This window comes from Hemiscyllium ocellatum, chromosome 14, assembly GCF_020745735.1.
Source record: "Hemiscyllium ocellatum isolate sHemOce1 chromosome 14, sHemOce1.pat.X.cur, whole genome shotgun sequence".
Lineage (NCBI taxonomy): Eukaryota > Metazoa > Chordata > Chondrichthyes > Orectolobiformes > Hemiscylliidae > Hemiscyllium > Hemiscyllium ocellatum.
Genome location: NC_083414.1, coordinates 67,321,666 through 67,345,473, shown reverse-complemented (window position 1 = coordinate 67,345,473; position 23,808 = coordinate 67,321,666). Strand labels below are relative to the sequence as shown.

Genomic DNA, 23,808 nt, shown 5'->3' with positions numbered 1-23,808 from the left:
TATCTGCAGCTCCCTTTACATCCACCCCCAAACATACCCACAACTATGGCAAGATGTTAAAGTCACACTGAATTAGAGGGCCAAATTGAAAGGGGGATTGGGGAGACTTGCAGGAGCAATAGGCTTGTCATCATAGAGGATTTTGATTTTCCTAACATAGTCTGGGTCTGCTTGGTGTTAAGGGCTTAGATGGGATGGAATTTGTTAAGTGCATTCAAGAAAGTTTCCTCAAGCAGTATACTCAGTATACTCTACTCCTGGGATATAGAGCAGGACAGATGACTGAGGTGACAGTGGCAGAGCACTTTGGGACCAGTGAATATAGTTCTATTAATTTTAAAACAATGATGGAGAGGCACAAAACGGGTCCACAGTTTCAAGTTCTAAATTAGGGTGAGGCAAATTTTGACGGAATTATACAGAAGCTTACAGGGGTTGATGGGAGTAGTTTGTTTGTGGGCAAAGGGGCCTCTGGCAAGTGGGAGGCCTTTAAAAGTGAGATAGCTAGAGTTCAAGGTCTATATGTTCCTGTGAGGGTGAAGGGCAAGGTTGGCAGGTATAGCAAACCCTGGATGACAAGAGATATTGAGGCTTTGACCAGAAAAAGGAGGCATGGCTCAGGTACAGGCAACTGGGATCAAGGGAATTTCTGGACATATATAGGGGATACAGGAGTTTACTGGAGGAGGAAATCAGGAGAGTGAAAAAGAGGCATGAGACAGCCTTGTTGAGAAGATTGAGATGAATCCAAAGAGATTCTTTAAGCTTATTAAAGGTAAAAGAATAACTAGAGAGAGAATAGGACACCTCAAGGACTAAAGTGGACATGTATGGGTAGATGGAGCTGGTGAATTGGATACACAATTGGTTTGATGATAGGAAGCAGAAGGTAATAGAGGAAGGATGCTTATTGGACTGGAGGCCAAGTGGAGTGCCTCAGGATTCGGTGCGAGGCCCATTACTGTTTGTTATCTATATCTCTGATTTGGATGAGAATGTTAAAGGCATGATTAGTGAGTTTGCTGATGACACTATAAAATAGGCAGTATTGTGGATCAGTGAGAAGAATTTACAGCAGGACCTTGATCAGTTGGGGAAGTGGGCCGAGAAATGGGAAATGGAGTTTAATATAGATAAGTGTGAAGTCTTACGTTTTGGAAAGTCAAATCAAACAATAGTTTCATGGGGAATGGTAGAGCCTTAAGTGTAGTGGAACAGAGGAACCTTGGATTTGGGTGCATGGTTCTCTAAAACTGAAATCACAGGTAGACAAGACGATGAAGAAGGCTTTTGGCACACTGACCTTCATCAGTCAGGGCACTGAGTATAGAAATTGGGAAGTCATGTTGCAGTTGTACAGGAGGTTGGTGAGGCCACACTTGGGAGTATTGTGTTCAATTTTGGTCACCTTGCTATAGGAAGAATGTTATTAAACTTAGAAAGATTGTAAAAGAAACTTACAAGGATGTTGCCAGAACTCAAGGGTCTGAGTTCTAGGGAGAGATTGGAAAAGCCAGGATTTTTTTGTTGTAGAGTGTAGGAGACTGAGAGGGGATCTTATAGAAGTGTATAAGACCATGAGAGGCTTGGGTAGGGTGAATGCACTCAGTCTGTTTGCCAGGAATGGGGGAAATCGAGAAATGGAGGGCATCAGTTTAAGGTTAGAGGAGAAAGAACAAAAGGTAACCTGAGAGGCAACGTTTTTACACAGAGGGTGGTATGCATGGAGTGAGCTGCTAGTGGATGTGGTTGAGATGGGTACATTAACAACACTTATAAAACATTTATAAAATATATGGATAGAAGAATATGGGCCAAGTGCAGGGAAATGGGGTTAGCATGGATGGACATTTTAGTCAGCATGGACCAGTTTGGGCTGAAGGGCCTGTCTCCATGCTGTCGGACTATTTGACTCTATGATGGGAGGCATGGGACGAGGTAAAGTCAGAGAACCGCTCTGGATCTCGAAGGAGACAGACCTACAATCCAGGTCTCCCTCATAGTCCTGGTAACAATGTCTACCATTCAAATGTAAATTGTACCCGATTACTATAATTCAAAATTTGTGAGAAGATTTGTAGCTCGGGTGCTCATTGTTGTGGTTCTGTTCGCCGAGCTGGGAGTTTTTGTTGCAAGTGTTTCGTCCCCTTTCTAGGTAACATCTTCAGTGCTTGGGAGCCTCCTGTGAAGCGCTTCTGTGCTGATTCCTCCGGCATTTATAGTGGTTTGAATCTGCCGCTTCCGGTTGTCAGTTGCTGTCCGCTGCAGTGGCCGGTATGTAGGGTCTAGGCCGATGTGTCTGTTGATAGAATTTGTGGATGAGTGCCATGCCTCTATCAACAGACACATCGACCTAGACCCTATATACCGGCCACTGCAGCGGACAGCAACTGACAACCGGAAGCAGCAGATTCAAACCAGTATAAATGCCGGAGGCATCAGCACAGAAGCGCTTCACAGGAGGCTCCCAAGCACTAAAGATGTCACCTAGAAAGGGGACGAAATGTTTGCAACAAAAACTCCCAGCTCGGCGAACAGAAGCACAACAACAATTACTATAATTTTATAAGTGACATCTTTTCATTAGACCATCAAGAGATTCTCCTCTATCATACCAGATAGGTCATGCACTTTAGTTCCCAACCTCAAGGGAGGATGATGACAGCGAAGTAACCTGTGAGGGTGAGGATCTACCATACAACAAGCTTAGCTGATGAGTTGAATTGTTTTTGATCCTTTACTGCAAGTGGTCAGTAGTGCTTCATCTAAGACTTCAACAACAATTCCGTACTTGATGATTTCTCCTTTGAAGTTGCCACACTCTCAGTTCTCTGCAGGGCTGTGTGGATCATTGATAACAAAACCAATAGTTTCCCTTTCTCACCGGATACATTTATTAAATTTAGCCTTCTCAACAATGGTGTCATTTTGCAGATTGAATGGTTTTATTATTCCCCTAAATGTAGCTCTTCTGCTGTTGATCCCCTGCCTGGTTAGTATATCATCTATGTGACCCCTTCATTGCACGTGCACCTGCTTACTGCTTGGTTTTGCAGTAAGGCCAAATACAGCTTTGCTTCTCTTTGTTTGGAACATGCAATCTGCTTGAAGTTTTCATGAACATCAGAGAGATTTCCTTCACATCCTTTCACTCGCTGCCACCCAATAATAGTCTTGTTGCGCTGTTAAAGTTTATTTCTAGATGTTGCCTAAGCAACTTTATTTAAGAACAGCTTTTAACAAACAGCAGCTTTATCTTTTATTATAGAATCATATAGTCATACAGCATGGCAACAGACCCTTTGGCCCAACTCATCCATGCTTGCCAGGTTTCCTAATCTGAACTAATCCCATTTGCCTGCATTTAGCCCATATCCCTCTAAACCTTGCCTATTCATGTAACTGCCCAAATGTCTTTTAAATGTAATTGTATTCACCTTTACCATTTACACACCACCCTCTGTGTGAAAAAGTCACCCCTTAGGTCCTTTTTAAATCTTTCCCCTATTGCCATTGAGAAACTCTGTACCTGCTGCCCTATTTGACAGCACTCCCTGAAACCCCACCATTAACTGTGTAAATCCAGCCTTGGTTTGTCTTATCAAAATGCAATACCTTGAATTTATCTAAATTAAACTCCACATGGCATTCCTTGGTCCACTGGCCCAGTTAATCAAGATCCTGTTGTATTCTTAGATAATCTTCTTCACTCCCAACTGTGAAACCAATTTTGGTGTCATCCGCAAACTTATTAACCATGTCTCCTCTTGTCTCATCCAAATCATTTATATAAACGAGGAAGTGCAGTGTACCGATCCTTGCAGCGCACTGCTAGGAATTTGAGCAGTGCTGGAACAGTCAACACTTGTTGTTTGTCCTGAATTGCCTTTAAAAAGTGTCTTGCTGGGTTATTTTAGAGGACAGCTAAGATTCAGTCACACAGTTCTGTGAATGTGGAGTACATACAGGCAAAACCAGGGAAGGATGGCAGATTTGCTTCTTTTAAGGACATGAGTGAACCAGGTGGGTTTTAATAATGATTGATAATGTTGTCATAGTCATGATCTCTGAGACTAGCTTCATTTTCCAGGTTTACTACAGAAGTAGGTCATTGAGCCCATCTCGTCTGTTTCACCATTCAAAGAGATCATGTTTGAGCTGACTACCTTTATCTTCACATTCCTCCTTTTTCCCTTAGATTTCCTTATTAATTTAAATTCTGTTCACCTCAGCCTTAAATATGCTTAATGATCCAGTCGCTATGTCCTCAGCGGTAAAGAATTCCGACAAATTCACCACCTTCTAAGTGAAAAAAATCTTCCTGTTAAATGGGTGACTGCTTATCCTGAGATTATACCCTTTGGTCCTAGACTCTCCCAGCAGAGAAATAACCCTTCCGTAGCCACTCTATCAAATCCCCTAAGATTCTTGTACTTTTCAATGAGGTCACAACTCATTCCTCTAAACGCTAAAGAGTATAGGCTCAACACAGTTAACCTCTTCTCCTGAGAAAATCCGTCCGTACCTGGGGTCAACCTGGTGAATCTGCTCTGGACTATCTCCAATGCCAATATATCATTCCTTAGATAAGGGGATTTAAACTGTTCAGAGTTCCAGCTATGAACTGACTGATGCCCTGTATAATTTTAGCATGAACTCCCTATTTTTGTACTTAATTCCATTTGAAAGAAAGGTCAACATTCCATTTGTCTTCCCTATTACTTGTATTAAAATTCCATCAGCTGCTGTTGTGAGATTTATATCCACATACTCCTGAACACAAGCCTGGGCCTCTTATTTACTCGTCTGTACCACTAGGCCACCAGCTTCCCCCACCTCCATTTTACCAAGAGACTGGAAGACAGGGCAAGATCATGTGACATTGCATTACTTCCTGCGATGATGTTTAACGTCTCATTAGCACAACCCACAGTCAGAAATAACCTGTCATACTACAATGATCCTTTTTTGGTATTTCTTGGAATTTGCTGGGAATAATTATCCTTCAGTGTATTTCAGGTTTTAGAACAACCATTAAAAATGTGCATGGTTTCAGCATAACTTGATGACGAGAATTTTCATTCTAACCACTCACCATACAGAATGTTTTCAAATATTGCCTTGAATTTTGTCTCTCTTGTTACTGTCTACCTAACTAGAGGAAAAAAAATCGCTCATCTTTGGTCAACACAGTTGCTTATTTCTGAGCTATAGCTTTTTATTATGCCTTTAATTTGGCATAAATCTTTATAATCGTGGACTGTTATCAAGTACCCCATAATCTTCACAGTGAAATAAATTCAATCCCTTGTGTTTCTTCATCAGTGTAAATCTTCATCCTTGGGAATATTCTGTACTGTACATTTTCACTGTTTTTATATTCCTGTTAAATGTGTTGGTCAAACCTTTACTTAATTTATCACAGATGACCTAGGATATGGCCGACATTGACAATTAGCCTCTTGCTACACAAATTATGCGAATGTGAAATAAAGACAGGAAATGCAGGAAATACTCAGCAGGTTGGGCCACATGTGTAAGAGAAGCATAGTCAATGGATATGAAGATACTGCAGAATTCTAAAGTGATTAGTGGGATTCAGATGCAGAAGATTCTCCCCCATTCCCAACAGATCTCATTTTTGCTGGCAGGGGACAGACATGAGTTACACAGGGCAGAAACTTAAACTCAGCCGGCATATTTGAGCTTACCGTTGAGATCAAACAAATTCCTTTTAGGTGGGTTACAATTTGGTACAGTAGATATTCTTCAGAAGTGTATAAGATTGTATAACTTTCTGATTTTTTTTAAATACCCCACTCCTCAAACTTGTAGGCAAAAAGACAGGCTGAAGCAGTCTATGAGAATGAAAAGAAAATATCATGATTGACAGATTTACAAGGATGTTGCCAGGGTTGGAGGATTTGAGCTACAGGGAGAGGCTGAATAAGCTGAGTCTGTTTTCCCTGGAGCGTCAGAGACTGAGGGATGACCTTATACAGAGGAACCTCGATTATCCGATTATCGGATTATCCGGCAAGATCACAAGGTCCTGACGCTTGGCTAAATTATGTTATCTGGCACTCGCTTATCCAGAATTTGATTAATCGAATGGAATATTCCCCGCCTGTGTCCTTCGGATAATCGAGGTTCCTCTGTCAAGGTTCATAAAATCATGAGGGGTGTGGAATGAGTAAATGGACAAGGTCTTTACCCTGGGTTGGGAGAGTCCAGAAATAGATGGCATAGGTTGAGGGTGAGAGGGGAAAGGTTTAAAAGGGACCTATGGGGAAACATTTTCAAACAAAGGGTAATGCGTATATGCAATGAGCTGCCAAAGTTGGTACAATTACAACATTTAAAAGGCATCTGGATGGGTATATGAATAGGAAGGGTTTAGAGGGATATGTGCTGGAAAATGGGACTAGATTAATTTCGGGTATCTGGCCAGCATGGATGAGTTGGACCAAAGGGTCTGTTTCTATGCTGTACATGTCTATTACTCTATGACAGGCCACTAGGTGCTGGTCAGAAAAATAAACATCTGTTTATGCACTTTCAATAGCGTTTTTGTTTTGCATCTTCCTAAGGGCTAACACATGGCATTATATTTACTAGGCTGAAGTTCAAATGCTACATTCTCAAAACAGGTTGACAGTCTGAGTGACAGTTTAACGGATTAGCTATTTTGTTGTGGCATTATGAACCCCTTACCTTCCTACTCTGAACCAACAGCGCTATTAATTATGCTACATCTGACACAGAAAAGGCAATATGACATTGGCTAACCAATGGAAAGCAGAAAGGGAAAATACATATCTTAAAAGAAATTCCAAGCGATCGATTGTCTTAGGTGACTCTCTAGTCAAAGCCAGACAGACATTTCTGCGGCCAGCAGCAAGAAATCATTACAGTGTATTGCCTTCCTGGTGCCAGGATCAAGGGTATCTCAGAGAGGGTGCAGAATGTTCTCAAAAGAGATGGCATGGGCGTCTCAGTGGTTAGCACTGCTGGGGTGACATGGTGGCTCAGCAGTTAGCACTGCTGCCTCACAGCACCAGGGTCCCAGGTTCGATTCCAGCCTTGGGCGACTGTCTGTGTGGAGTTTGCACATTCTCCCCGGGTTTCCTCCGGGTGCTCTGGTTTCCTCCCACAGTCTAAAGATGTGCAGGTCAGATGAATTGGCCATGCTAAATTGTTCAGGGATGTGTAGGTTAGGTGCATAAGTCAGGGGTAAATATATGGTAATAGGGTAGGGGAATGGGTCTGGGCAGGTTACTCTTTGGAGGATTGGTGTGGACTTGTTGGGCCGAAGGGTCTGTTTCCACACTGTAGGGATTCTATGATTCTGAGACCAGCAGAAGGTCATTGGAGCTAAAGACATAAGAAGAGAAAATGATGAGATTCTGAAGTGAGAATATAGAAAGTTAGACAGGGATTTAAAAAGGAGGTCCTCGATGGTAGTAATATCTGAATTACTCCCTGTGCTATGAGCCAGTGAGAGGAGGAATAGGAGGAGAGAACAGATTAATGTGTGGCTGAGGAGCTGGTGCAGGGGAGAAGGATTTACTTTTTTTGGAACATTGGAATATCTTTTGGGGTAGAAGAGACCTGTATGAGAAAAATGGACTATACCTGAACAGGAAGGGGACTAACGTATTGGCAGGGACATTTGCTAGAGCTGCTCGGGAGGATTTAAACTAGTAAGGTGGGGGTGGGGAGATCCAGTGAAATAGTGAGGAAAGAGATAAATCTGAGACTGGTACAACTGGGAAAGGGAGCGAGTCAAAGAGTCATGGCAGGCAGGAACAAAGCAGAGGACAAGGTAGGACCGATAAATTAAACTGCATTTATTTCAAAGCAAGACACCGAACAAGGAAGGCAGATGAACTCAGGGCATAGCAAGGAAAATGGGACTGGGATATCATAGCGATTACAGAAATATGGCTCAGGGATGGACAGCTGAAAATGTGTTGCTGGTTAAAGCACAGCAGGTTAGGCAGCATCCAAGGAACAGGAAATTCGACGTTTCGGGCATAAGCCCTTCATCAGGAATGAGGAGAGTGTGCCAAGCAGGCTAAGATAAAAGGTAGGGAGGAGGGACTTGGGGGAGGGGCGATAGAGATGTGATAGGTGGAAGGAGGTCAAGGTGAGGGTGATAGGCCGGAGTGGGGTGGGGGCGGAGAGGTCAGGAAGAAGATTGCAGGTTAGGAGGGCGGTGCTGAGTTGAGGGAACCGACTGAGACAAGGTGGAGGGAGGGGAAATGAGGAAACTGGAGAAATCTGAGTTCATTCCTTGTGGTTGAAGGGTTCCCAGGCGGAAGATGAGGTGCTCCTCCTTCAGCCGTCGTGCTGTTATGTTCTGCCGGTGGAGGAGTCCAAGGACCTGCATGTCCTCGGTGGAGTGGGAGGGAGAGTTAAAGTGTTGAGCCACGGGGTGGTTGGGTTGGTTGGTCCGGGCGTCCCAGAGGTGTTCTCTGAAGCGTTCCGCAAGTAAGCGGCCCGTCTCCCCAATATAGAGGAGGCCACATCGGGTGCAGCGGATGCAATAGATGATGTGTGTGGAGGTACAGGTGAAGTTGTGGCGGATATGGAAGGATCCCTTGGGGCCTTGGAGGGAAGTGAGGGAGGAGGTGCGGGCGCAAGTTTTACATTTCCTGCGGTTGCAGGGGAAGGTGCCGGGAGTGGAGGTTGGGTTGGTGGGGGGTGTGGACCTGACGAGGGTGTCACGAAGGGAGTGGTCTTTGTGGAACGCTGATAGGGGAGGGGTGGGAAATATATCCCTGGTGGTGGGGTCCGTTTGGAGGTGGCTGAAATGACGGCAGATGATACGTTGTATACGGAGGTTGGTGGGGTGGTAGGTGAGAACCAGTGGGGTTCTATCTTGGTGGGTAGGTGAGAACCAGTGGGGTTCTATCTTGGTGGGTAGGTGAGAACCAGTGGGGTTCTGTCTTGGTGGGGTAGGTGAGAACCAGTGGGGTTCTGTCTGGGATGGACAGGACTGGCAGCTTAATGTTCCAGGATACACATGCTACAGAAAGGGAGGCAAGGAAGGAGGGGGAGCTGCATTTTTGATAAGGGAGAGCATTACTGCTGGACTGAGGGAGGATATTCCTGGGAATACATCCGGGGAGGTGTTTTGGGTGGAACTGAGAAATAAGAAAGGAGTGATCACCTTATTGGGATTGTATTATAGACCCCCAATAGTCAGCAGGAAATTGAGAAACAAATTTGTAAGGAGATTTCAGTTATCTGTAAGAATAATAGGGTGGTCATGGTAGGGGATTTTAACTTTCCAAACATAGACTGGGACTGCCATAGTGTTAAGGGTTTAGGTGGAGAGGGATTTGTTAAGTGTGCACAAGAAAAATTTCTGATTCGTTATGTGGATGTACCTACAAGAGAAGGTGCAAAACTTGAGCTACTCTTGGGAAATATGGCAGGGCAGGTGACTGAGGTGTCAGTGGGGGAGGACTTTGGGGCCAGCGACCATAATTCTATTAGTCTTAAAAATAGTGATGGAAAAGGATAGACCAGATCAAAAAGTTGAAGTTCTAAATTGGAAGAAAGTTAATTTTGATGGTTTTAGGCAAGAACTGTCAAAAGCTGATTGGGGGCAGAACATTGCAGGTAAAGGGATAGCTGGAAAGTGGGAAACCTTCAAAAATGAGATAACAAGAGTCCAGAGGCAATACATTCCGAGTTAGGGTGAAAGGAAAGGCTGGTAGGTATAGGGAATGCTGGATGTAGGGAAATTGAGATTTTGATTAAGATAAAGAAGGAAGCATATGTCAGGTGCAGACAGCAGAGATCGAGTGAATCCTGACAAAAGTAAAAAGGCAGCAGAGGTATAGTTAAGAGGGAAGTCAAGAGGGCAAAAAGGGGACATGAGATAGTTTTCGCAAATGGGGCTAAGGAGAATCCAAAGGGTTTTTATAAATACATTAGGGACAAAAGGGTAAGTAGGGAGAGAGTAGGGCCACTCAAAGATCAGCAAGGCAGCCTTTGTGTGGAACTGCAGGAGATGGGAGAGATACTAAACGAGTATCTTGCATCAGTGTTTAATGTGGGAAAGGACATGAAAGATGTAGAATGTAGGGAAATAGCTGGTGACATCTTGAAAAATGTCCATATTACACAGGAGGAGGTGCTGGATGTCATGAAACACATTAAAGTGGACAAATTCCCAGGACCTGGGGTGCACCTTAGAATTCTGTGGAAAGCTAGGGAAGTGATTGCTGGGCCTCTTGCTGAGATGATATTTGTGTCATCGATTGCCACAGATGAGGTGCCCGAAGATTGGAGGTTGGCAAATGTGGTGCCACTATTTAAGAAAGGTGGTAAGGACAAGCCAGGGAACTATAGACCGGTAAGCCTCTCGTTGGTGGTGGGCAAGTTGTTGGAGGGAATCCTGAGGGACAGGATGTACATGTATTTGGAAAGGCAAGGACTGATTAGGCTTAGTCAACATGGCTTTGTGCATGGGAGATCATGTCTCACTAACCTGATTGAGTTTTTTGAAGAAGTAACAAAGAGGATTAATGAGGGCAGAGCGGTGGATGTGATCTATATGGATTTCAGTAAGGCGTTCAACAAGTTTCCTCATGGGAGACTGGTTAGCAAGGTTAGATCTCATGGAATACAGGGAGAACTAGCCATTTGGATACAGAACTGGCTCAAAGGTAGAAGACAGCAGGTGGTGGTGGAGGGTTGTTTTTCAGACTAGAGGCCTGTGACCAGTGGAGTGCCACAATGTTCGGTGCTGGATCCACTGCTTTTCATCATTTATATAAATAATTTGGATGTGAACATAGGTAGGGTTAGTAGGTTTGCAGATGACACCAAAATTGGAGGTGTGGTGGACAGCGAGAAAGGTTACCTCAGAGTACAATGGGAACTTGATCAGATGGAGTTTAATTTAATTTGGATTGAATTCCATTTATTGTCATGTACTGAGGCACAGTGAAAAGTTTTGTCTAGCGAGCAATACAGGCAGATCATAGAGTTAAGTAGCATAGATAAGGAAATACTAGGTAAACCGTGGCAAAAACAAAAACACAGGTACAGGTGAATGTTAAGAGTTTGAGAGTCCATTCAGTATTCTGGATGATAGTCATTGAGACATGCTGCATGAGTCTTCTTCGGCACAGGGATGATGTTGGCCCTTTTAAAACGGGTAGGGACAGTGGTCTACTGCAGGGTCTGGTTGAAGGTGTCCGAGAAGACCTCTGCCAATTGATCTGCGCATGCTCTGAGTACACGGCCTGGTACTTCGTCTGGTCCCATCACTTCCCTTGGATTCACACCAAGGTAAAATGATCTGACCTCTGATGCAGTGACTGTTGGGATAGGTTCGTCAGGACTTATCAGAATAGGTGTTACCTCTCTGCCGAAATTCTGCTCAAAGCGAGCGCAGAAGGTGTTGAGACGATCTGGGAGGGATATTTCATCGTCTGCTATCTTGCACTGTCTCTTTTTAGAGCCTTGCTATTGTTGCCAGCTATCTGTCTAGGTCTCTAGTTTGGATCAATATTGGTCCTTGGCTGTCTTAATAGCCTTGCGAAGGTCATACTTAATTTAGATAAATGTGAGGTACTGCATTTTGGAAAAGCAAATCAGAGCAGGGCTGAGACACTTAATGGTGATGTCCTGGAAAGCATTGCTGAACAAAGTGATCTTGGAGTGCACATTCATAGTTCCTTGAAAGTAGAGTTGCAGATAGATGGGATAATAAAGAGAGCATTTGGTATGCTTTCCTTTATTGGTCAGACCATTGAATATAGGAGTTGGGAGATCATGATGTGGCTTCACAGGACATTGGTTAGGCCATTTTTGGAATATTGTGTGCAATTCTGGTTTCCTTCCTATCGGAAGGATGTTGTGAAACTTGAAAGGGTTCAGAAAAGATTTACAAGGATGTTGCCAGGGTTGGAGGATTTGAGCTATAGGGAGAGGTTGAATAGGCTGCAGCTATTTTCCCTGCAGCGTCGGAAGCTGAGGGGTGACCTTACAGAGGCTTATAAAATCATGAGGGGCATGGATAAGATAAATAGGCAAGGTGTTTTCCCTGGGGTGGGAGAATTCAAAACTAGAGGGCATAGGTTCAGGGTGAGAGGGAAAAGATATAAAAAGGATATAAGGGGCAACTTTTTTGTGCAGAGGGTGGTGCGTGTATGGAATGAGCTACCAGAGAAAGTGGTGGAGGCTGGTACAATTACAATATTTAAAAGGCATCTGGATGGATATCTGAATAGGAAGGGTTTAGAGGGTTATGGGCCAAGTGCTGGCAAATAGGACTAGATTAGGTTAGGATATCTGGTCGGCATGGACAAGTTGGACCAAAGGGTCTGTTTCCATGCTGTACATCTCTATTGAGAGTCCACTGCATTGCTGTTATTCTGGAGTCACATGTAGATAATGACAGTAGTTTCCTTCCCTTAAGGATATTAGTGAACCTGATGAGTTTTCCTGAGAATAGTCATTTTTAAATTTTTTAATCTCAGATTAAAAAAAAAACAAGTCTGGTGGTAATACCATTTAGTCATCATCTCCCCCAGGACGGTGTGGCATTGATCACACCATCTGTGAACACGACATCTGAAATAACTTTCAAAATGTTTATTCATCATTGTCCAATCAGTACAATGCCAAAAAAGGTGTTATTTCTTTATAACAGTGCAGATATTCTCTAAATTAAAGTTGCCTTTAAAACAGTACATTACCATTGCGGTTTCAGTAAAAACTCTAATATTATATAAAGCATATTATAAAATGTGAACAGAGGTACATTTTATGCATTCATAAATTTCAACGTAAATTTGTTTTTAGTTGAGCAAAATGTGACAATTTTTTAAAAATAGTTTGAAAATAAAAAAGAGAATCATTACAAATTATTATAAATGAAACTCCATGACAAATATAAAATCCCATCAATTTTTGTAATGTTGCCCTCAACCTGTTGCACGCAAAGAGCATAACAGACAAAAAAATCTATGCTTGAGATTATCAATGAACATGAGGGTGAAATTCCTCCTATAATGAGATGGTTTAAGACAGAAAGGCACTTTCAGAAACCCATACAAAAGCATTCATTCCTGCAAATTCTTTAGTCATTTGTTTATCACAATTTACTGAAGTGGAATTTCATAACCTACTTAAAAGTAAATATATTTGCAAAACAAAAATGAAAAATGCATAATAAACAACAATTTGAAAAATTTTAATGCATAACCAGTTTTTATTTCTCTGAGACATTTCACTGAAATAAGGTGCATATCTCAATACTGAACCAATCAAGGATAAGAACAGAGGAAGCAAATTTTTGTCACATGCTATTTTTCAATAATCCAGAGCACAGATTAATGCTACCCCTTGCTTGATCCAGTGTCTCTGTGACTTAGTGGTTGGTAATTCCACAGCTATAACGTAATTAGTGGAGTGGCCAGTTGTCGATAGTGTACCTAAAATGAAGATTTTTTTGACAAGTTAAAGCATGAAGATTATCTCTGGAATGTTTATTACCAAATAGGCATGAAAAATACTTGTTATTCAAAGTGCTCAATTTCACTTTAATCTCATACAATATCAAAATGTGCACATTTATATGTCTTTCTGCATGTCAAATATAATCCAACAAATTTCAACAAAGAAAAGTTTCTCCAGAGTTATGAGGAAATTCTAACTGTATCAGTCCAGGAATTGGTAGGAACACTGGTTTTACACCCAAACAAAAATAATTTGCATTTTTATTATGCCTTTGATGAAATAAGACAACCCCTCATCAGAGTCTTAATAAAAGAAAGATCTACACTAAGCTATATAACGAGATACTGAAGACAGAAAAGATTAGTCAAAGGGATTAAGGAATCTTTAAAAACAGGAAAGGAGTTGTGAGGTAGAGAGGTTTAGGGTGGAAATTCCATGGCTTAGGGTCAAGGTGACTGAATGCATGGCTGCTATTGATGGAATAATTAAAACTGGGAGAAATGCAGTCGACCAGAACTGGAGGATTGCAGAGATCTTGGAAGGCTGAAATAGGTTACATAGATAGGGTTGAAAATCGTACCCACTAATACAGAGCCTATTGTTCTGCTACTCAGATAAAGTTGTGTTTCTTCATTGACACATAATCAGTCAGTCTTCCTGTTCTTGTTTCCAAGGACTGAGCCATGGGCTGTCACTGAATTGGTCTGGGTTTATTGACAAAGTAGTTTTTCATTGCCTTCTGCAGGATGGATAACCAGGAGATTCTCTCACTCTTACTACTTGCCATTAGATGGCTTTGGAAAGATCTACAGGTTGACTTCAACTTGTTTGTGGCCACACCTTCCATCACTAACTTAGGTGTGGGACTCAAGCCTACAGTGTTTGGTCCAGAGATACAGATGCTACCACTTCATCACAAGAGCTCCTACATGAAATCCATTTATCATTAAACATTGAATTAAACCTTAAATTCACTGCTTATCAGAAAGCAATCTGACTATCTCTTTAATTATGATTTTCAATATTACTCAGGGAACCACTGGTCCAGATGATGTGTTTGGGTTTATTGCTATTAATAGCAACTAACTTGAATAAGTCAAAGTGACAGTTTGTGGGCGAAACAGCAAAACTCCAAGTGCCTTTAGTCTATGGTTGTTAGTATGCCTCCAAAGGTGTCTAGCCAGAAAATGCCACCCCCAACTGATACATAATGTGCTCCAAGTATAAAAACTCAAATATCTTCACATAATCAGGTTGTAAAACACATTTGTTGTCCTTTCAAAAATGTGCATGAAATTTCCATTGCCAAGTGACTTATGAGGCTGAAGATCAGGAGTTGGAATGTGGGATTAAGCTGGATGGTTACATGTCGCTGACCTTGATAATGCATCCTGGTGTTAATTTCCAGACTTTCTTATCACACATGTCCTGAAACCTGCCTCCACTGGACTGAAAAATCCACTCAAAGTGATTGACTGAATTAGCATGATATGAGAAGTGAAGGGGATGCCATTCTCCATCCCCTTTCAGATTGAAGTAGAGGTGATTGGAATTGAATATATTTAATCAATGGAAATGACACGGGTGAGTAAGAATGGCCTTTAATAGGTGTGGAAAGACAAGTGAATAGGAATGCAGATAGAGATAGGAATTAGAGAAAAGGAAATGTTTGAGCTGTTTTTTAACAGGAGACATTAGACGAAGATAATATAGTGGACAAGAAATGGATGTGGATGGAGAAGAGGAAATGATTGGAAATGCTATTGTTAGTCATTAAAATCTTGGAGGTGGCAAGGCTTTCATGGGAATGAAGTTGAAAGGATCAACACAGCTAGCAGCTCAACCCCAATTCTATGCTAACCTGAAGAACACATAAGCAAACACTAGCATTGGCTGTAAATTTATAAGGGCCAACATTTGCTAACCCACAATAGATTGGTGATCATCCATTGAGATCTCCTGGACCAGCCAGTCACTGTCTACAATACTTAAAGATTTAGTACATCTTTTTTGAAAAGCCACTTCTGCTTGTTGAACACAAATTTTGTAAATGTTCATCCCATACTGTTTATAGGACTGGAAATTTGTTTGCCAAGTGGAATAAATTTTCATTTAAAAATGTGTTAATGACTTCAATTCGGACACTTAGGCAGGCAAATTGTAATCAAGCAATGAGCCTTTAAACAGGAGTTGGTTTGGGTACAGCTTACGTTCTGAGGAATAGAAAAGATAGGGTAACCAAAGCCAGAGCTCCTTGGCTGATTAAAGAGAGAGAGTAAGATAAAGCAGCAAAAGTGGGTGTGTGACAGAATGACAGGCTGATAATATTAGGGAGAACTAGAATGAATATAAAAAGTTCAGAGGTGAAGTTAAAATAAAACAAAAAGGGCAAAGAGAGATTATAAGAGATCAGCAGATGATGTAAAAGGGAATCCAAATGTGGATTTTAAACCCCCCCCCCCCCCACCACCACCACCACCACCACCACCAATACATTTCAGGGAAGTTGTTAATCAGGCAGGGAGGTGCTGCATAGTGACCCCACTGCCTTCTTGCCTCTGCCCCAATTTATCCGATCGGGAATGGCCCTGGTTGGTTTTCCTATCACACTGCTAACTGGGTCTCAAATTGGACAAATGATTCAGTGCATGTCTTTTTCAAAAGCCTCTTAAATCAAAAGGTTAAACCCCTTGAGTGTTCCAATACTGTGGTCCAACATTGATGCCAAGAAACCAGATCTGTGAGAAACATGACACTGCAGAATCCCAGGGTACTTAAGGAAGTGGCATTAGAAATAGTGGATTTATTGGTGGTCAATTTTCGAGATTATTTAGACGTGGAACTGTAGCTACAGTACGGTCTATAGGAAATGTAACCCCACTATTTAAAGCAGGAAATAGTAGAGAGAAAACAAGAAATTATAAACCAGTGAGTCTGATATCGGTAGTGGGGAAAATGCTAAAAGTTCATTATCAACAATATTTAGTAGAACATTTAGAAAACAGCAGTAAAGTTAGACACAGGCAGCATGGATTTCTAAAAGGGAAATTATCCATGAGGATGTAACTAGTAGAGTTGATTCGAAAAGCCAGTGGATATGGTTTATTTGGACTTTCAGAGGGCTGTCAATGAAGTCCCACATAAATTAATATGTAAAATTAAAGTGCATGGAATTGGGGGTAGTGTTATTGAGATAAATAGAAAATTGGTTAGCATTCAGGAAAAAGGGTAGGAATAAACAGATTCTTTTCTGAATGGCAGGCAATGACTAGTATGAGCAAATTACTGCTGATCCTGGAATCTATACAGAAACCAACACATGGTGGAGATCATAGCAGACCAGACAGCATCCAGGGAGAGAGTAAGCTAACTGTTTGAAACTAGTGACAACTTCAGAACTGAAGTGAAGTGTGGAGGGAGAAGCATTTATGCTATTGGGTGCGGGGACTTGGTTGTGGGGGCGGGGGGTGATGAAAGAGAACGGAATACAGGGAGAACTAACCATTTGGATACAGAACTGGCTCAAAGGTAGAATACAGAGAGTTGTTTTTCAGACTGGAGGCCTGTGACCAGTGGAGTGCCACAAGGATCGGTGCTGGGTCCTCTATTCTTTGTCATTTACATAAATGATTTGGATGCGAGCATAAGAGGTAGTTACTAAATTTGCAGATGACACCAAAATTGGAGGTGTAGTGGACAGTGAAGAAGGTTACCTCAGATTACAACAGGATCTTGACCAGATGGGCCAATGGGCAGAGAAGTGGCAGATAGAGTTTAATTCAGGTAAATGCGAGGTGCTGCATTTTGGGAAAGCAAATCTTAGAAGGACTTATACACTTAATGGTAAGGTGCTAGGAAGTGTTGCTGAACAAAGAGACCTTGGAGTGCAGGTTCATAGCTCCTTGAAAGTGGAGTCGCAGGTAGATAGGATAGTGAAGAAGGCGTTTGTATTGTTTTCCTTTATTGGTCAGAATATTGAGTTGGGAGGTCACGTTGCGGCTGTACAGGAATGGTTAGGTCACTATTGGAATATTGCTTGCAATTCTGGTCTCCTTCCTATCAGAAAGATGTTGTGAAACTTGAAAGGGTTCAGAAAAGATTTACAATGATGTTGGAGGATTTGAGCTATAGAGAGAGGCTGAACAGGTTGAGGCTGTTTTCCCTGGAGTGTAGAGACTGAGGGGTAACCTGATGGAGGTTTACAAAATTAAGAGGGGCATGGATAGGGTAAATAGGCAAAGTCTTTTCCCTGGGGTCGGGGAGTCCAGAACTAGAGGGCATCGGTTTAGGGTGAGAGGGAAAAGATATAAAAGAGACCTACGAGACAACTTTTTCACACAGAGGGTGGTGCGTGTATGGAATGAGCCGCTAGAGAAAGTGGTGGAGGCTGGTACAATTGCAACATTTAAGAGGCATTTGGATGGGTATATGAATAGGAAGGGTTTGGAGGGATATGGGCCGGGTGCTGGCAGGTGGGACTAGATTGGGTTGGGATATCTGTCAGCATGGACGGGTTGGACCGAAGGGTCTGTTTCCATGCTGTACATCTCTATGACTCTATAAGTGATTAGAATATGAGAATGGTAGAATAATGGTGTTTCTAACTGCCAGACTTGAAACAGCAGACAGATGCACTGGGGTGGGGGGATATGGTGACAGAGAATGTAACAAGTGAAGCTAAAAGAAAGGAAAGAATGGGTGTTGGTTCACAATTTGAAGATGTTGAATTCAATATTATGTCCAGAAGGCTGAAAAGTGCCTAGCCTTTAGATGAGACATTCTGCCTTCAGTTTGCACTGCAATTCACTGGAGCATTGCAATGCTGAGGACAGAAAAGTGGGCATGTGAGCAGGACCTTAAAATAACCAGCTGTGGAGAGGTCAGTGTCCTGCTTGCGCACATACTGGAGGTGTTCTGCAAAGCGGTCACCCAGTCTGTGTTTGGTTTCTCCAACGTAGAGATGGCTGCATTGGGTGCAGCGAATACAATACACAGGATTGGAGGAGGTACAGCTGAGATGCTGCTTCACCTGGAAAGACTGTTTAGGTTCTTGGATGGTGGTAAGGGGCAGGTGTTGCACCTTCTGCAGTTACATGGGAAGGTGCCGTGGGAAGGGGGTAGGGGTGGTGTTGGTGGTCATGAAATGGACTAGGGTGTCCTCGAGGGAATGATCCCTGTGAAATGCAGATGGGGGAGTGAGAAGATGATGTGTTTGGTGATGACATTCTGCTGGAGTTGTCTGAAATGGTGGAGAATAATCCTTTGAATGCAGAGGCTGGTGGGATGAAAAGTGAGGACACTGTTGTGAGTAAAGGGTGGAAGCACAGGTGATAGCTATGTGGTTGAGGGCTCTGTCAACCACAGTGGCCGGAAAACCAAGGTTATGGAAGAAGCAAGCCATGTCAGCAACACTATTTTGGAAGGTGGCATCATCCAAACAGATGCAACGTGGGTGAACGAAGAGGGAAAATGGGATGTGAAGAGCTGTAGTGAAGATGGTGATGGGAGACTAGTGGAGTACTGCATGGTTAGTAGTAGGACCCCAGCTATTCGCAATGTATGTTAATGATTTAGATGAGGGAACTAAATATTTGCAGATGACGCAAAGCTGGGTTGAAGGGTGAGTTGTGAGGTGTTGCAGTGTGATTCGGACAGGCTAAATGGTTGGGAAAGTACATGTGGATGCTGTATAATGTGGATAATATGAGGTTATCCACTATAGTAGCAAAAATTGGAAAGCAAATTATTGCTTGAATGGCTGTACATTGAGAGAAGGGAATGTTGAACAACACCTGAGTGTCCTCGTGCTCCAGTCGCTGAAAGTAAGTGTGAAGGTGCTACAGACAGTAAAGATGGCAAACTGTGTGTTAGCCTCGACAGTTAGAGGAATTGAGAACAGGAACAAGGATGTCTTAGTGCAATTATGCAGGGTATTGGTGAGATCACACGTGGAATATTGTGCCCAGTTTTGGATTCCTTATCTGAGAAAAGATGCTCTTGGAAAGAGAGGCAGTTTTGGGAGAAAGTGAGGACTGCAAATGCTGGAGATCAGAGTCGAAAGGTGTGGTGCTGGAAAAGCACCCGTCAGGCAGCACCGAGGAGAAGGAAAATTGATGTTTAGGGCATAAGCCGTTCGTCAGGAATGTGGGGTGGGGGGGCTTGCTGAGAGATAAATAGGAGGGTGGGGGTAGCGGGAGGCTAGCTGGAAAGGCAATAGGAAGATGCAAGTTGGGGGTTGATGTGTTAGGTCAGAGAGGAGGAGGGAGCTGATAGGTGGGAAGAAAGATGGACAGGTAGGACAGTTCAAGATGGTGGTGCCGAGTTGGAGGATTGGGTCTGGAATGAGGTGGGGGTAGGAGGATAAGGAAACAAAGATTTGCCAAATTGATCCCTAGCTGGCAGGATTGACTTATAAGAAGAGATTGAATCAGTTAAGATTATATTCAGTCATGTTTAGAAGAATTTGGGGTGGGCATGTTATAGAAACCTATAAAATTCTAGCAGTACTAGACAGATTAGATACAGGAAGGATGCTCCTGCTGGTGGGTTAGTCAGAACCAGGGATCATAGTTTAAGGATAAGGGTAAACCTTTTAGGACTACAATGAGGAGAAATTTCTTCACCCAGAGAGTGGTAACTCTGTGGAATTCACTTCCACAGGAAGTATTTGAGGCCAAAATGTTCAAAAAGGAGACAGATGTTATTCTTGTGGCTAAAGGGATTGAGGGTTCAGGGGAGGGCAGGATTAGGGTATGGAACTCAATCAGCCATGATCATAATAAATGGCAGGACAGGACTGAGGAGTCAAATGGCCTACAACTACTCCTATCTTTTATGTTTCTATATATTCAAGTCAGAACATCTGTCCCGAGAGAGAAACTTCAGTGTAACAGTGGGTGTTTCTGCCTCAAACATTGTAGCCTGAGGAAAATAAATGAGCATGACAAAGGCTACTTGAACTTTGCATTACTATGAACTTTGTGTCATGAATTCTCTCTTTCACTCTGTATTTGATCCGTACTGGGACATTATTCTAGCAAACTGTATAACATGGGACAATACTACAGGTACTGAAAAAGCAGAAGAGTAAGTAAAAAAGTTTTGGTTCTCTGGATGATGAGGATGGGGGGGCTTAATAGCAAATAATAAAATGATGGATGAAACAAACAAATGTTTTGCTTCTGTCTTCACTATACAGAATACAAAAACATTCCAGAAACAACTATAAATGAGGAGGGAGAAAGGAAAGAGGGCTTTGTGAAATTACAATAAGGAGCAAACTGATTCTAAGTAAACTGATGGAGCTGCAAGCTGACAAAGGCCCGAATGGATTTTATGGTAGGGTCTTAAAAGAGGTAGTTAATAAGGTAGAAGCTGTGTTTGTTCAATTTTCGAAAATTTGCTCGATCCTGAAAAGATTCCATCAAACAGGAAAGTAGTGAATGTAACTCTTCTATTCAAGAAGGGAGGGCGGTAGGAACCAGGAAATTATAAGCTAGTTAGCTTGACATCCGTAATGAGAAAAGTGTTAGAATTGATCCTGAAGAAGGTTATGATTGGGCACCTAGAAAAACTCAAAATAATGGTTGCCTGAAAGGGAAATCATATTTGACCAATTTATTGGAGTTCTTTCAAGGAATAATGTGCGCTGTGCATAAAGAGGTGCCTGTAGACTTGGATTTCCAGAAAGAATCAAAAAGGTGTTACATAAAAGGTTATGGCATATAGTAGGAGCTCATGATGTAGGGGTAACATGGATAGAAGATTGCTGGCACGAAAAAGAAACAAAGATTATTCATAAATGGATCTTTTTCTGATTCGCAGGATAGCACAAATGGAAGCCCACAGGAGTTTTTGTTGGGGCCTCAGATTTTTATAATTTATATTCATGACTTTAATGGGAGAGGGAAGTGAAGATGTGGTAGCTATGTTTGCAGATCACATAAAAATAGACAGGAATGTATGTAGGAATGTGAAGAAGCAATGAGGGCGATGCAGACAGAGAAGTTGAGTAAGTGGACAAAAATCTGTCAGATGGAGTATAAATGCGGGAAATTGTGAAAGAGTTCACTTGCTCAGGAAGAATTAAAAAAACATATTATTATTCAGTATTATTTAGACAGAGAATGACAGAATTCCAAGATGCAAAATGATCCAGGTGTTCTATTGTATGAGTCACAAAGTTAGTATGCAGGTACAACAAGTAATCCAGCTGGCTAATGGAATGCTACACTTTGTAATGACAGGAATTGAACATAAAAGTAAGGATGTTGTACTTCAGTTGTACAGGGCATTGGTGAGATCACATCTTGAATACTGTATGCAGTTTTGGTCTCCTTTAAGGAAGGATGTAGATGTATCAGAAGTGGTTCAGGAGAGGTTTGTTAGATTGATACTAGGAATGAGTGGGTTTTATTATGCATGGGTTGGACAGGCTGGGAGAGCAGTGAAGAGCACTTCTTTGTTTCGATGATTGAGGAATAACTGAGATCAAAGTATGTAGGATCCTGAACAGTCTTAGCAAGGTGAATGGGGAAAGGCTGTTTTGGCTTGTTAGTGAGTCCAGAACTAGGGGACATTGTTTTAAAATTAAGACAGAAATGGGGAGAGTTTTTTTTCTTTTGAGTACTTTGCCTCAGAAGGCAGTGGAAATTGACTGGGGTCATTGGCTATTTTTGAGATAGATGTAGATAGATAATTGTTGTCCTCCCTTTCTTGCAGTGGAGTCAGAGGTTGCTGGGAATAAATGGAAATGTGGAATTCAAAACACAAAGAATGGCAAAGCAGCCTAAAGGGGACAGATGTCCTGGTTCTGCTAGGTCATCTGCATTCTCTGGTGCAGAGTGCAGAAGTAAAATGAAAAATACTTTGAGGCACCATCTACAATATCACACTCATAACTTAGGGAAAGGAAGGGTAGAAAATTGCTAATTGGTTCTAGGCTAACATTACCGTGATGAACCTTGTCATTGAAGCAAAGTAGTCCACTCTTAATTACATGAGCCCAACCTAAGAACTTCATCCCTGCTATGCTGGTATTCAGTCAGAGGAAGTCACTTGGGAAGCCTGGAAGCCCTGTGGTTCATTGTGGGAGGGTGAGGAAATGTGGAATCCCTGAATCAAAATTACTCAATACAATCTAGAGAGTGGCATCTGAAAGGGGCATGATCTGCTATGACCCGTTTCCCTGACCTTTTTACTCCCACACCTGCCTAGCCAGTGTGGCCCTCTGTAAGACCCCTTCCCTTGTCACCTGTGGTCTGGGTCCCTTGCTGATCCTAAACCTCTGTTGGGTGCATTACTGGAACTTCCACTACTCTCCCAGTGTCACTGGTAACAAAGAGGATTAGTTGACCTCTGCATGGTTCCCTCCGCATGTACATGATTTCTGGAAAAGTATTTATCTCCATAAACGTGCAAAGTTTGCTGCAAGCAGAATACTGAGAAGAGTAATCTTTCCTGGGTCACAATTGTGCTGTTAGGATGAAGTATTGATCATGAACCCACATCTCCTGGCATCAGGACAGAGAAGATGATTTCAAGGGAGGTGGACATTTGGGTATCCCAATTAAAGATGCTGGGCAGGTTCCTGATCTGTAGAGCTAATAAAAAGTTATCAGGCACAGAAAGATTGTCAGCCCTTCTGTCAGAGGTAGGTATAGGATAAGTATGTCGGGAGGTGTGAAGCTGCCTCTATTCCTGGTAGCTGGTCACAACAGAGAACAATGAAAGCGCCAAAATAATTAGGGCCATTGACCAAAATGAAGGATTTCCCCACAATAATGGGCGGAACAAATCCAATATTAAACCAATCGAAAGATTGGTGAAATGTCACCTCATATCTTTGCATTACCCTTGCTGCATTTGACATTTGGAATACTGCCGCCCTCATGATTGGAGCCTTTGGCTTTCATATCTTTATAGCCTACCAGTGGGAGGCTTCCGCCTTTTCATGGATGGAAAATCCAGTCGGCATTTAGAAAGTGCCTTTAGTTAAGTCCACAAGTGTCTTAAAAGTTTACCTATTGTGGCTGAGCAGGTGATCAATCCCTCTATCAAACTAACTCTGGCAGAATCCCCTACAGGTGGCAACACATTGTGAAGCTGGTCCAATGGGATTTCCTTAAGGTACTTCACCTCCACAACCATTGAAAACTCAACACATTGTGTCCAACTGGGCACCACACTTTCGGAACAATGTGAAGGATTAGAGAAGCTGCAGAACTGATTTCAGAGAAATGACATCAGGGAGAAGGGAGGATGGATTGGAGAAGCTTGGGTTTTTCTTCTTAGATCTTCTTAGTAAAGATTAAGAAATTTCAT

General features: G+C 42.3%; 1 protein-coding gene across 1 annotated transcript in view; it reads right to left on the bottom strand.

Annotated features, from left to right (window-relative positions):
- Positions 1-13,277: 13,277 nt before the first annotated feature.
- dnah1 (dynein, axonemal, heavy chain 1) overlaps positions 13,278-23,808 on the bottom strand; it is a 437,548-nt gene continuing 427,017 nt past the window's right edge. The window contains exon 77 of the mRNA XM_060835044.1: positions 13,278-13,460. Within this exon, the coding sequence (XP_060691027.1) occupies positions 13,339-13,460 (122 nt within the window). The 3' untranslated portion in view covers positions 13,278-13,338. The remainder of the gene's footprint in view (positions 13,461-23,808) is intronic.